Genomic DNA, 15,243 nt, shown 5'->3' with positions numbered 1-15,243 from the left:
ACGAGGGGGCGGCCGTGGCACCGCGCGCCGTACGGCTGTGACGGGACCGGCTGCGCTAGCAGTGCTTGGTCCAGAACGAGCCAGGCCTTAGGAAGACGTGTCCTAAAAGAAAAGACGGTCTTCTTGTAACTGAAGTCATAAATAACACCGTTGTGCTGAAGTATGACTATAACCCGTTCAAACTGAGTTTCAGATTGTAAATTCTTAGTTTTCTGATGGTTTTTAATGTGTCGTTTTTTAAAATTTATTTTTAGGATAAGCTACATCCAAGAAATCTTATCCCAGAACTTTGTAGGCTGTTCTATGGTTTAGGCTGGGTAACGGGAACTGGTGGAGGAATCAGCCTGAAACATGGGTAAGTAAAGATGGAAGAGCAACAAACTGTACGACCTTTAAAGGTCCTTTCCGACTCAGATCATTCCGTGACGTTTGCAGAGAAAGCTTGGCTGTAATTGGTGAGGGCAGTTCTGTTCCGTGGCAGATGCTTGAAAGTCAAAAACAAACGAAGAAGATAGAAGGGGAAAGGACCCTACTGCAGATTTAAAGCAAAGAAGGGAAGATGTTTGGCCTGAATTAATCATTAAGGTTCTTTTAATGGAGAAAGACAAGTTAAGAGAGTACCTTATTTCTATCCTTCTTCTGTCTCTAAGGTAAACTGCTTGCTCTTAAGGAGCAATTCATTCTCCCCTTTACATTCCATTGACTGTGGAATCTAGATTAGATTACACAAAGCTTTCAATGATAAGATGAGATTAATCCCACCCTGGATGTGTCGCAGACAAGGCATTTCCTTCAATAAAGAAAGTACTATTCTACTGAGATCATTTCTAAGGAGTTGTTATTGACATAATTAAAGTGGTACCCGCACAGCAAAATGATTTTTGGTGTATATCTGAGAAGCACCATTTTGCTTTTTAACCGTTCATTACTCTTATTTATACTTTCAAAGCTTCTAATGGAAACAGAACTCCTGCTAGTGGCTGCTGAAGAAAAAAAAGAAACCTTCACTCAGCAAAATACCTTTCAGTGTCTGCCACTGCCCCACCATGGACACTGTAACTTGAAAATTACTGATCTCTCATTTTCTGACATACAATTACATGCAGTGTATGTTAAAAAAAGGAAAAACACAGCTATTACTTTTCACTTATATACATGTATCTGAAATAAAAGCTCCAAACACCAATATTTGTGATTTTCTAATGACTTTGTGCAAGTCACTTCACTTCCCTGCATAGTTTTGCAAACACAGCAGCAATAAATAATCAAAGGAATGACAAGAGGATTGATTCTTGGTTTTAAAGTTCTTCATCTATAGAAGGATCTTTATAAAACTAATTTCTTACCAGCGGCAGAATATAGGCTGTTTTCTCTGTTGTTTCTATGTAATTCTTGTTCATTTTGACAAGACACATGGTTTCAGCAGAGAACGCACTGATTTAGTTGTTACAGTTTTCTTCAACAGTTCAATCACTTCGTAGCTCAGACTACGTATTTGAGTAGCTTCCAGTACATCTTAATGGTAGGTAATGATTGTAATCTAAATGATTGTACTCATTTTTATACCTGCATTAGTGTTAGATATGTTTCAGAATAAACAACCATGAGGCAAAGAGCAAGTAGACTAGCCTAGAATTGTTCCATAGGAACAATTGAAGTTCTAGCAGCTAGTTTTATCTTACGTCCTGATCAACATTATTGACTGCACTGTTCATTGGAACTACTCAGGGTGAAGATGCCAAGATATGGGATAGCATAACTAAAATTGGATCTAGAATTCTTTGTCAGCTGTCCTGTTTCACTTCCTCTGAATGATAAATTTCTAAACCAGAGAAAAATATTTAAACATCTCACACTTCTCAAGAGATACACCTGTAACTTGACTAATTATTCACTAGATGTCTCTGTGCTCCTGAATTTAAAGCATTGCTCCTTAAACCAAAGAATGATTAAGTACGAGGTAGCAATCTGATTTTCTTGTTATTGAAAATATTTCAGTTGACACCTTATTTAAATTTAAATCAATATTTTTATGGATTTTGATTCATGTAAACATTGGAAGAAAGGATATACTTCTACTTGAATTTGTCACTTAATTGCACTGACTAATGTTTTTTAATCAATGCAAATGAACACACAAATGCATTTTGTAGCTATATGTAGATTAGGCAGTTAGAACAAAAATGAAAGTATTTACATTGTATAACACAAGAGACAGTTGATACTATTTATAGGTAGTCTGTGGATTTTTAAGTAGCAGTTTTGCCACAGGACGGTATCTGCTTGCAATTTATTTTGTTCTCTTTGTTTTTCTTCAGAATTCCGGAGGCTAAGTTATTATTACAGGGGAAGGTTTTGTGTTTTCCTTTACAAAGAAAACAAAGTTGCATTTCCTGCATCTATTTTGAATCTCTTGTCAAGTTGAAAGAACTGTTTGATATCCCTTTAAGCTAGAGATTTGATATGCTCTTATGTGATCCATCTGCATTTAAAAAAAACAAAAGCAAAAGACAACCCCATCTACCTGTGACCACATATATGGAAGAGTGATAAATTTATTATCACAGTTTAGATTTGCTATTTCTTTTCCAGTGAATCTAGAGCTCTAGTGCTCATGCTGTTAGAAAGACCTGTGTTTTTTAATAGTTCTACCTATCTTCAAATTTTCTTAGGAATGAAATCTATATTGCTCCTTCAGGAGTCCAGAAGGAAAGAATACAGGTATGTTTAACTTTATTTCTACCTTAAAGCTTATCTTCACTTCAGATGGGTAAAACTACCTATACTTCGTGTTTTATTTTTCCTTACATAAAGTTCAATACTATGGTCTGCATTCCTGAAATAACTGAATTTCTCCTCTTAAGTACTCAGCTACCAAAGCAAGCCTGTGGCCAGCATAGGTTACAGCAAAGACGACTGAAAGTTACTCTGGATCAGCTTTTTTCTTTTTCAAGGTTAAATGGCTTTCTAGATATCCGAGTACACTTTCAAGTTACTGTAGTACACACATATTATGCTTTAACACCTCTTTTCTGTTTCTTGTCATTTGAGTGATTGGAAATCTTTCTTGGTCTTCTCAGTAAATAGATAGGCTTTCTCCAAGAAAAGGTGATGTTGGCTATTTTATGCCTTTCCTTTCCTGGAACAGCAGAACCCCTAGAATATAAGTGGAGGGGAAAATGGTAAATGATAACTATTTTATCAAAATAGGAAAAATAGGAAAAATTGTTTTACAGCTCTGAGGGGAAATACAAGGAAATGTGAAAGGAATCTTTCTACTTATAGAAACTTGAAGTTTTGCATAGTGCTTGCTAGCAACATTAGCAAATAAGACAGGAAAAGGCATAATATGGCAAGGCTGTGATGTTTTGCTCTTTTTTGGCACCAGCAGTGGATTGAGCATAATGAGTAAGGAGATCTCTTGCAACTGTATTTTCTGTTATTTTTTTTAATGAGACTGTTTTATTTCTACCGTAGACAATTCAACAGCTATAGCTTTTTAATACAAGGGTAACATTTCTGTAAAGCTACTTTTTCTTTTTTTCTTTTTTTTTTGGTAAGTTGCTACTTTTTCTCTTGAGCTTTTGATGGTCTGTTATTTAGATATATGCCATCTCCTTTCTTAGAAAATTTTAATTTTAGTACTCCTCGGCAGCAGTACTGAAAGACAGTACCAAATGTTCATTTACCTTAGACAGTAATGATAATTAGTGTTAGTGGATAGAATAAACACAGTGTACTACAGAATTTTTATGAAGTTGAAATTGCATTCTATATTAAATATGTTGTGTTTCTGTATGTACATATCTCCTTAGAAGGAAAATGAAACTGTTCAGGTCATCACAGGTAAAAATAATTTCTCTGATACAGCCAGAAGATATGTTTGTTTGTGACATGAACGAGCAGGACATCAGTGGTCCCCCAGCACACAAGAAACTAAAGAAAAGCCAGTGCACACCTCTTTTTATGAATGCCTACACTATGAGAGGTATGTAGCAAATCTTTCTGCTTTACTGTTGACTGGAACGCTGTATATACATTGTCAACAAAATTAAAATTCAGTACCCGATTCTTTAAACATAAAAGTCACAGTGAAAAAGACACAAGCCTGTGAAATAAATAAATTTGTACGGGCACACATACAATGGAATGTAATCCATAGTAACACCTGTAAGCCTCTTCTACAGCTTCTTACATAGCTGCACCTGAGATCATCTTTTCGGCACTGATTTTTAGCCCAGTCTATTAATAGTTTGTTGGAGGGAATGGGAAGTCTTTGACATACGTTGGCTATTGTCAAAGATTCTAAATTATTAAGTGAAAGAAATATGAAGCTTTTCTTTAGCTTGTAATCACAGTGCCAGTTTCCAGTTGAGCATCCGTTTCCTTTTCTGGTGTCAGATATGTTAAAGAAGGCTCATTTCTTGCAATTCCTTGATATGTTTAGGTAGCAACACGGCTTGCAGTCCCACTTTAGGAAAAGCTGTTGGAGGTACTTAAGCTGCTAATGATCTGTACACTTGGACTGAGTGGAATGTCTGCAGATGGGCAGTAATAGAGATATTTTTCTATTGTGGAAGATTTACATGTGTTACTTTTAAAAGGATTTAAGGAGACTCATCTAGTCTTCCTACATAAGAAACTTGCCTATGTACCTAAGGAAAATTCATATTTTTGGCAACACTGCAGCCACGTTAGTAAAGTTAATTACAATTATTTAATATCTTTCCATCATGATACAAGAAGATAATTTTTTTTCTTTGTTTTTTTCAAAGAATCAATGCATAATTGAGAAATACTGCTTCCATAAAGTAGAAGTATATAAGTTTTATGAAAAAGGTTGGGAAGTCTTTAGAATCATGGATTTCTGATAAAATTATTTAGTTTTAGTTTTTATAGCACAATAAAAAAAAAAATTCTATACAAGGAGTGCTTCTCCTTGCTTCTGTGCAAATGGTTTTTCTCCTGGAATTTGTCACTAAATAAATGTTGACACTGCTGTCCTGAAACAACCTAAAATTATCCTTTATAGATGAGCAATTATTTCCTCCCTTAATTTAGGCTGCTGTGCATTTTTTTCTTCTGAAGCAGTAGATCACCATTTGCTAAGATGCCTAGCCAAAGAAAATGAATCAAATACAGTAATGATTTTTTGTTAATAAATGCCTTTCAAAAATTAGAAAAACATAAATATATATATTCCTTTTCTCTTCTTAGGAGCAGGTGCAGTGATACATACTCATTCCAAGGCTGCTGTTATGGCTACCCTTCTTTACCCAGGGAGTGAGTTCACTATTACCCATCAGGAGATGATAAAAGGAATCCAGAAGTGTTCTTCAGGAGGCTATTACCGGTACATTTTTAAGAGCAGAGATGTGCTATTTGATTGCTTGTTTGCAGCAAAATAGATGATAAGTAATTTAAGTTATGTGTGTTCAAGTGTATAATATAAAGTATTATAAATGAGTAGTAACAAGACCTCTGGAATAAATCAATCATTGGCTTCCCTTACGAAGGTCTCAAGCCTATAGAAGAGATCTGAGATACAATCTTGCCAAGTCAAAGTTACTGCGGTCCACTGAGCTGTAGAAACAAACTAAATAAAGAGCCAGGTCTTGACAAATATCTCAAGAACAGAGTTGTTAACACATCTATACAATGTTAAACTGAAACTGTAGCCAGCCAAGATTAGCCTGAATTGATAAAGTGCAACTGTGTTTGGGTGGACTTCGCATATCATTGCTTGTGCTGGTTTAGAGCAAGTTAGGAGAATTGAGGATTTCAGATTTTACTTGACGACTTTGAAAGAAAAATCAGAATTAAAAGCTCATTAAAGATAATGTTATTACTTTCCAAGGATGAGCTCTGAGGTAAGTGCTGAGTGATTCCAAATTATGTGTGATGGCTTGTTTTGAGGACTCCACCCACAGTGTTGAATTGAGACCAGCAAACAACTTTTATATAATATGTGACAATTAGATGAAAAATTGAAATGCTAAATTCTTTCCACTTTTTGATGTAAATTTTTGTAAATAACAATTGCCCTTTGGCAAGGGAGCAAACAATGTGTTTGGCATGTGATTTTATGCCTGGACATATTTTATTTGGAGTTTTGGTTGACTTGCCAGCTTTACCTTCTTGTTAGCATTAGCATTTGCATTTTTCATGTGACAGAACTTTCTACTAAAAACATCCCTTATACTGGAACTGTCTAACACTGGTTTGGAAAAAAAGTGACAACAACAACTTCCTTTTTTTGGATTTGCATTGTGAATTTCCGAAATTCCTGTATGTTAGTCAGGAAACACTGTAGTTATTGCATTCCGTATCTACAAATTGTCCTATGTCATTCTGCTGTCATATCAGAAAAAAAAAGAAAATCAAAAAATCAAAGCTCCAGATTACATGTTTGCTAAGTACATATTCATCCATCCAAGATTCCATTGCCTTGTCTCACACCAGACTGCGCAATGAATTCAAAAGAAATTCTGGAAGCTATCTGTTACGGGTAGGATAATCAGAAGTATTTCCTGCCCTAAATATGATCCCTGAATGCTAGAATAATTTTACCTTTGGCTTCTGTAGAATTAAATCTGTAGTAAACAGCTTTCAAAATCTCAGACTGTCTCAAAGTATCTTATATGAACTTTTGTCTCAATACAGGCTCTTATGTTTCAGTAAAATATTTTTTTATCTCTATTGTTTAACTCCTACAGAGTCTAATGTGGGTTTTATTATTATAGCTAATAATTCTTACAAAAAGAGGTTATGATTAGGAATCAATTTGTGATGCTTATACTTGCTTCCCAACTAATGTCTGAGTACAAAATAGAAACTAGGAAACCAATCCCTTAGTTGAAATGTCCTAAGTGGTAGCACGCACTCCAAATCTAAATTTAATGACTAGAATATATGAGAGACAAAGTAAACCTACAAACACTTAATTTTCTTTCCTCACTAATTTATACACTTCTTTGGGAAAAGCATCGGCATTGAAAACTGTAAGACATGAGACCTCTACATTTTGTAAATATTTAATATGAAGTACAGGCTATATTAATTCTACCATTGCTTCCCCTCTGTGTTTTTTATAAGTTCTGCAAGCATCCACTCTTGAAATATCAACGAGATCTCAATGATAAATCCGAATGTGAACTGGGGACTTATTAAAAACTATTTAAACAAGTTTCTGCCAGTGTTAATTAAGGTTCAAACAATGCCAAATATCCCAATCTCCTTCACAAGATACTCTTAGGCAAGTTCCACTGAGTAACATGCATCATCTTGTCTTTGGAACTGGGGTTCTCAGGCTTTCTTAAGATCACATGTAGCCCACCAACCACTCTATCAGAGAAGAATTTATTTTTCATGTGTTGACACTTACTTTCTATTTATATGCCTTAGAAGGACAATCTTTTTTCCAGGGGCTTTTTGGACTACGTAAATTCAATTTTTTCTGCTCTCCAGCAAACAGTTTTGTTTCCTTCTTTGTGATACGATTCTTTTGAATAATTTAATCTGAGATCAAGCTTGTACGCGATGCCAATACAGGATGAAGAAAGTCTGAAAAAGTTGCAAAGGGACCTAACTACAAAGTGATGATACGTGAACAAACAACTATATCTAAGACATTAAAGTGGTATTTTCTTTTTGAGCCTCAAGTGTGGTTCAGATACTGCCAGCAGGTCATGAAAGTGAGATACATTCCTGAACTCTTTTACTGCAGTGTGACTCACAAGAGAAAAGCTTAAAAATCTCTAGTGCTGAGAATCTGTTAATACCTTTATGCAAAGGAGAAGCTCTTTCTAATGGAAGAGTTGAGGTAATAAGATAGATCTCTTCCAAACATTTCATTTCATGTTTAAGATATATTTAAATCTGTTTTTCTCTTAGATATGATGACACACTGGTGGTTCCCATTATTGAGAATACACCAGAAGAGAAGGATCTCAAGGAAAGAATGGCAAAAGCAATGGAAGAATACCCAGATTCCTGTGCTGTTTTGGTCAGACGTCATGGAGTTTATGTATGGGGAGAAACATGGGAAAAAGCCAAAACAATGTGAGTACAATTAAGGAATATGGTATATTTTGCCATTATACCTCAAAATTTGATTGACTCTGCTGTTTTGTTTATCTCTGACCATTGTCAGTGATTCAGAATATTCATAAACTTTTGGCCTCATTGAATTTATGGCTTCACTAGGTTCATCCATGATTTCACTGTTTGATTTTTCTTTCCAATCTATTCTGAATGATAGAATTCACAGCATTTTCTTTTTACATGAACAGGTATGAAACCTTAAGACATTCTCTGCTGGTATATGACACCTGCCAATACTGTTCATACAGTCTTCTATAGTCTCCTTTTTTTCGCTTGGGGAGGAGATACGGTGGCAAATAACATTCTTCATTTACTGCTGGAAGTACAACACATCAGGATCATGTAGCTGAAATGCTGGGCACTAGGGTGTCCTTGCTGACATTTCATACACCTGCAATGGAAATAAATGATAACAGCTATCCAGTCAGACTGTCACATTGATGATGTACAGCTCAAGGAAGATAACTATTACCACAAAAAGCAGTAAGACTTGAATGTATTGAACCTAACTTTACTCTTCACCTATTTTTCCTTTTAATTCTAGGTGTGAATGTTACGACTACCTATTTGATATTGCAGTGCAGATGAAGCAGCATGGGCTAGATCCTTCAAAACATCCAGCAGGAGAAAATGGGATCTTGTGAATGACAGCAATATTCAGGTGTGAGTTTATCTGTAGAAATTATCTGTTTACTGGGAAAGACTATAGATAACACCATCTGTTCAGTCTGCTTTCCCACCTGATTACCAGAACAGAAACTTCAGTACTCTCCCTGCTCTGTTACCACTGTAGTTGTATCTATGCCCAAAGTCATGCTTCTTTACCATCCAGTGCACTGAAAGGATATATATTAAGTATGTCCTGTGCCTATTTTAACGCTTAGGTACAGCTCAGAGTGCAATTGCCTTTCAAAACCAAGGTAGATCAAGCATTATCAGAATGAAAACAGTGAAAGAAAAGGACCTCATCCTAACATGCTAATTTTTACAGATATTTCTGAGCACATGCTTCTGTTCCTCAGCTTGTAGTATCAAGTTCTTATTTCAGTCTTTTCTCAGTGGTGCTACTTAATTGGTGTAGTTTTCTTCTCTTGAACAGAAATTACTTGTTGCAATTTGAATAAGCTGAATTAATTAGTATCACATTCATACCAAGTGATGCTAACTGTGAGTTTCTTTTTTCTAATGCAGCAATGATCAATGTTTTCAAGGTTTTCATAACCAGTATTTTTATGTAAAAGAATGCATTTAATATGATCAGGCAGTATTTTATGTAATTGAAGGAGAAGGCACTCTGAAACAATTGACCCATAAGTTTTTTACAGCACAGTAGGGCAAAACACAGTGGTAGCACAATATTTCAGAGTTTGGCATCCCTCTTCTTGTAAATCTAAGCAAGTTTAAAAATACTGCTACTGAGATGATAAAGGACCAAAGTAATGGTCTAAACTGAAAGGGCTAACCCGTTGCACAGAGTTGGCCCATCAGATAATTCTCTCCACCCACTGTGTTTGCATCAGAAGAGATGAAAAATGGGTGCTTAGGCAGTGTGAGCATTAAACAGCCACGTACTCGGGGCACTGGCTGTTATGCCCACGCCAGAGGAGGAAGCAGTGGGACAGAATGCTTACTGTCAAATGAGTCCTTGTGCAAACAGGTATTTGGAATGCTGCCACTGCATGCAGGGACATCTGCCTACCACACCTGCACAGAGCTACCCCGTGGCCTCTGAGAAAAGTTCTAAAATTGCTCTGCAGCAGAATTAATCTTCCTTTGCCCATTTCTTATGGCTAAATACCTAATTTTAGAGTATAGAATCATTAATGTTGGAAAAGAGTGCTAAGATCATGTAGTCCAACCTTCGACCTTTCACCACCATGATCATTAAACCACGTAAATCTTTGTTTATATCTTGTTTTCCCTATACAGATTTTCTTCTTAAGTGATCATGGGAGTTCCAGTTTCCACCTCGCACTGTTGTAGCCAGAAGGGGGTGCTCTTGTATTCAGCTGAACTGACAGATGTTGGCAGCCAATTTTGACCAGAGGTATTAAAGAAGAAAAAGAGTTAAAACAAAGAGATCCTGCACAATCATTGCTGTTTATGAGTACTGGCAAAAGCTACTTTAGGAGGAATGAAAATTCACATTCAAAGAGCTGCAGAGAATTAATGTGCCATATTGCTTGCGTGATTTAAAAATTAGTATTGTAACAAATTTGCATTTGCTGATACTGCTCTACTGCTGCATCGTTTGACTTGTTCTAGATCTCAGTTTCTGAAAGATAAAGCAGTCCTTATTCATTGGAAGGATATGAGGACCTCCCCTTAATTAAAAGTTATGTTTAAAATGATTGCTTAAACTACTGATTAATTTATGCTACATTAATTTCTGTGAAATTAAGCCTGTAGCATATGCATTTTTAAGTCATATTTTAATTGTTATTCTGTGTAGGAAAATCACATAATTTTATAGCATGCATTTGGAAGTTGTTCCCTAGACATTCCTCCAGGTCTTAGAGGAGGAATTTTTACCTCTTTAAATTCAGTCACTTTCAATGCAATTGTTTAAAACAGTTTTTTTATGAACTGCTATAAGCCAAACTCATATCAGTTTCCTCAAACAGCTCATTAAAATTTAGTTTTATATGTTTATGTGTCTTAGTGTCTTTATTTCAAAACCTTCTGGAATAGTCCCAGTGACATCTGTCTAACCCACAACTGACCAACTTTCTGACTGAGTATTGAGACTCTCATCTCAAGCAAGAACACCAATTGACAATTACATTGCCAGAAAGGAGAGGTCTTGTTTTCCCTTGTTTTCAGCTAGGGGCCATACATTCCCACCATTTTCCTTGCATCATCTTTGGCATTTGTTTGAGCTTCTGTGAGGTGAATTAACTCATTAACCTAAGAGAAACTACTGCAGGGGGTAAAAAGAAAATAATTATATTGTTTCCTAATCAGCCACTGTTAAAAAGTTAACTCAGAGGTGGGTTCAGAGTGCCAGAGCTGGGGCAAAAGAGGACTAACTAAAATCAGAAATGGAGAAGACTCTATTTGATGAGGATAACTATTCAGACTTACTCAACTACTCGTGGAAAGTTATTTGGCTAAAACAAGAAGTCAGGAAGAAACTTGGATTTTTTACCCTATTCAGAGCGTTGGCTCTCTTTAGTTGTGTACATCAGACCACTGATTTTAAGGCAGCATATGCTGATAGTTCTTCTATTTACTGGTAATAGCGTTACACTAAATTCATGCAAAAAATATCCTGTTTTGTCTTGGTGGATATTTATGTGTCCATCTAGCAGTCTAATGCTGGGCTCCAGCAAAAACCATTTTCAGTAAGGCATCATGTTATAAAACAAGTGCCTGCTGATGAGAGCCGACCCATGCTGGGCAACAGCTGATTCTAAACAGTAAGATGTGGTTAATTGTGCACTGGTGTAGTCAACAGAGCTGTTGCTGCTATGCTGCCAGTTTGTCATCAACAACATGTCTTGTGTTTCCAAGTCTTTGTGGCAACTGCAGCCTATCTTTCTGTGCAGGGCACAAGAGAGCACATTCAGCATCTGCCGCTACACAACAAAGAGCAAATATCTTTGAAGAAGGGATCAAGACCTAAAGTGATGAAGAGCTACCCCTTGACTGGAATGAGATATTGTAGGGAACAATTTGCCACAGGAAGCTCGCCAACTACTTACCTACCAGCAAAACTTATCCTCACCTTGCTGGGAGGCTTCAGGTTTTCTCAACAGGAAATCCCAAATCTTTGTGCTCAAATTTGCATGGTAAGTCAGTTACTGACTTAAGAACTTCTAATAGGAATTTTCATATAGCTTAGATAGCCTCCCCTCTACTCCCTGCCTGACGATTGGGCTGTGAGATCCTAATCTTTGGCACTATATTCTTACATCAAAGAATTAACCAGGTTTCATTTTTTTCTGGGTGTCCTCACGTTGGGAACCAGAATAGCACTGCCTGTTTTGTATTTTATGCTATTTAGTCTATCTTCTGAACTCACTTTCCAAATGCTTGTTCTCCCCAACTCTTAAAATTTACAACAAGCAGTGGAGTTATGCTGACAGACCAGCAGATTTTGTTATGAAAAGTATTTTTCAGCAGTTACATACCTTTGCACTTCCCTAGTGAAACTGAAGGTGTACCTGCAGTGAGTGACCTTGAAATCCCTGGGGGAGGATGACTGTAATTCTGAAATGCTGGTTAGCACTGAGTTACTGAAGTTGTTGATTAGTTTTATTGATACATTTTTCACAGTTAACAATTTTCATTATTAGATACATTTGTCAGTGGTAAATACTTTGCTCTCAGTGACCAATTACACATTCTGTGATTGTATGTAGACTGCAGCAAGAAACTGGGTGGAAAACCTGGGTGTTTTTTATTGAGACCTATTGACATGACAATCCACCTGGTGAAATCTGTTTGCTATCTATTGATTGTGACCTTTGATTCCTTCTTTAAACTGAAGTTTCTGCAAAAAGTGAATTCTTGCAGTATTCTTGAAGGTGCCATAATACAGCATAACAATATCATTCCATAATACTGATGTTTTGTAAGGATAAAGATTGTTTAATTTCTGTTCTGCATCTTTAATAATGACAAACTACAATGGAACAGTCAAGGAGAGCTTTTCTTTTTTTTTTTTTTTTGGCCAAATACGTTCCTCTGGGCTCATATGTTAATTACAATAATTCACTTGCTTATCTGAATATAATTTGTTATACTATAACCTTTGTAAAATTTGTCAAAAAAAACCACACATTTTCTGTAAGTTATGCTCTTGTATAAATGATTTTGAGATATTCAAAATCCCATTCATTCAGTGATATAGAAACGAGCTAAATACACTCTTCCTATGCCTGTGTGTGAACCCTTCAACAAAGAAAATGATAATTTGACAATTTTGGTGGCTTCACAAGCCTGTGAAATGATTACTCTTCCCCAAAGTGTTCAGAAAACTGTTACTGTCCACTTCCAATTACGCAAAAGAAAAATATTAACATTTCCTAAGTCATTTATAGCTTCCAATTCACATCATTTTGAAGCCTAGATCATTTTCTGATGTGAACTGTAGATTAATAGCAAGTTAGATATTTATATGTTTACAACAAATTGTTGATCACCATCAAAACTGATTATCTGGCTTCAATATCACCAGAGACGATTATGTAAAATGTCATAAATCCCACTTCAAGAGGATCATCAAAAACAGTAATTAAGTTCCAGTATTTCCCAATAAAATAATTTCCTATCTAACATCTTACTTGCTTTCCAAGAAGGAAGTGGAGTTGTGGAATGCACCACCTAGTAATATCAAGTGATAAAGCTATAATTTGTATTGACAAAACTGCAAGTCCTTTACAGTACCATAATGCCTCAACAACGCCATCCTATTTCCAGTAATTCTGAAATCAGCATTTAAATATTAACAACTGGAAATCCTACTGATTTAATAGAACAGTACAACTAGATTGATATCCTTCCTCTAAATTCCTTGTTGCTATTTGGCAAATACATATATAACAATTGTTTGCAATCCAACCATCCACCTACCACTAGTGAAGACGACAAGAAAGTAGCATATAAACCTGGAGCAGTTTATGTATTTTTCTGTTCTTTGATATCAACGCCTGCTAGTTTCAAAATTCTAAAAAAAAAAATAGGAAAGAAAAGAAAAAAATACCAAAACCCTCTGAGCTGTTGTAAGTTACAGTATCAGTACTGAAGGGAATTATTGGTCATATACTTTACACATTCAAATGTGAGTTAAAGAAATTAGGAGAATGCTTCCTTTTGAAGCTGATTTTTTCTTATAAGGGGAGGTGGTTTAATTTTCTTTTTCTAAACATAAGGTGAAATACAACTGTGACCTACAGACCTACACAGTGCACAAGTACTGAGTCATGGTACGCTTTTATAACAGGAGTACATATGGCTGAGCTTTCTTTGAAATTAATCAAAGCTTTCATAGAAGTCAGAATGTCTCCCTGCTTGGTTTTGTTTTACAGCAACACTGTGCCTTGGTGATTGGTGATTCCTTAAGCCTAATGTTGCACCAGAACTGTGCTACCTGATGTGTTTTTTAAAAGAGCAAGCTTCTGAGTCCTTGTGTCCTAAAAATAATAATAATAATAAAAAAAAATAAAAAAAAGACTTTCTGATACTTATCCTGTCAGCACACAAGAGTTTACATCAGATGGTAAATAAAATCATACTGTTTTTTGGCTGATATCATTAGCACAGGGACCTGTTTCAGCTAAATTTGAATGCCAGTGGCTCAGCACACTGGCTGTAACACTGAAAAATTATTCTTGAGGTGAAACTCCCAGTGAAACCATGACAGCTGGCTGTTTCTAATATAGGATTTTATTCTACTAATATTTTGAATTGAGTTCTTTCTTAAATTCTTGGGCTTTTCTTTCCTATGTCTTCAGACTTTCTCATGTCTACTGGGTTTTACTAGAGCTCAGTCAGAAAAAAACTAGTGACGGGCTAGTCTGCACTACTAAGAATGGACTGAACATGTTTGACTAGATGATATTTAATGGAAAATCACAGAAATTATATTGCCTGAACAGCATTTGCAAACACCCACTCACTCTACACTTACGTATGTGTGCTGTTTTGTTTTGTTTTACTCTAAGATACTGTGCTACTGTACTAGCAAGTTTCTCCCATCTTGACAGATAAAATTACAGAGTTTAATCTCCAGAAACTAGCTCAACAAGAATTTATTTAAATAGCTGGGCATAAATTCTCGCTCTTAAATGAGCCTCAGATTAGCTCCAATTTCTCTAATGGTAATTTCTGATAATTACAAACAGAATACACTGGATATAGAAGAAAGAAGAGGTCTTATATTTAAAGCAAAGAGCTGGAAGTCTAGATTCTGTGGCTGATTCAAGTGTTACCTTAAGGTCATGCCTTGAACAGTTCACTTTGATGGGAGTTTCAAAAGAGCGTGAATGAATCAGATACTACCCTAAATCCCACTGCAGAGCTAGGTGCGAAATTTCATCATGCTCCCCTGGAACTCCCAGGACTTTGCTGTTTTTGCTTCTGATCAGGGGATAAAACTTGCATGTTCTGCATAGACAGCAGATGCCAAATGAGTAT

At 36.0% G+C, this 15,243-nt stretch overlaps 1 protein-coding gene and 1 long non-coding RNA gene across 3 annotated transcripts in view; one reads left to right on the top strand and one right to left on the bottom strand.

Annotated features, from left to right (window-relative positions):
- The first annotated feature begins 22 nt into the window (after positions 1-22).
- On the top strand, positions 23-10,753 carry APIP (APAF1 interacting protein). Its single transcript, XM_019615493.2, has 8 exons — positions 23-160; positions 255-355; positions 2,673-2,721; positions 3,871-3,988; positions 5,218-5,353; positions 7,894-8,061; positions 8,648-8,764; positions 10,033-10,753. The coding sequence occupies exons 4-7, from the start codon at positions 3,880-3,882 to the stop codon at positions 8,745-8,747; spliced, it is 513 nt and encodes a 170-aa protein (XP_019471038.1). The 5' UTR covers positions 23-160; positions 255-355; positions 2,673-2,721; positions 3,871-3,879; the 3' UTR covers positions 8,748-8,764; positions 10,033-10,753.
- Positions 8,410-15,243, bottom strand: part of LOC116216661 — a 29,915-nt gene continuing 23,081 nt past the window's right edge. Inside the window, exon 4 of one of the 2 annotated variants that reach the window (XR_004159877.1) lies at positions 8,410-8,494. This is a non-coding gene — a long non-coding RNA (uncharacterized LOC116216661). The remainder of the gene's footprint in view (positions 8,495-15,243) is intronic. The other variant, XR_004159874.1, reaches the window with a different exon arrangement.

Source organism: Meleagris gallopavo, chromosome 5 (assembly GCF_000146605.3).
Source record: "Meleagris gallopavo isolate NT-WF06-2002-E0010 breed Aviagen turkey brand Nicholas breeding stock chromosome 5, Turkey_5.1, whole genome shotgun sequence".
Taxonomy (NCBI): Eukaryota; Metazoa; Chordata; class Aves; order Galliformes; family Phasianidae; genus Meleagris; species Meleagris gallopavo.
This window is presented reverse-complemented; position numbering and strand designations above follow the sequence as displayed.

Excerpts from the sequence above, each read along its gene's own strand:
- APIP (XM_019615493.2), top strand. The coding sequence starts at position 3,880 with ATGTTTGTTTGTGACATGAACGAGCAGGACATCAGTGGTCCCCCAGCA. Across the intron at positions 3,989-5,217 it reads GAATGCCTACACTATGAGAG|GAGCAGGTGCAGTGATACAT; the intron begins GTATGTAGCAAA and ends TTCTCTTCTTAG. Across the intron at positions 8,062-8,647 it reads TGGGAAAAAGCCAAAACAAT|GTGTGAATGTTACGACTACC; the intron begins GTGAGTACAATT and ends TTTTAATTCTAG.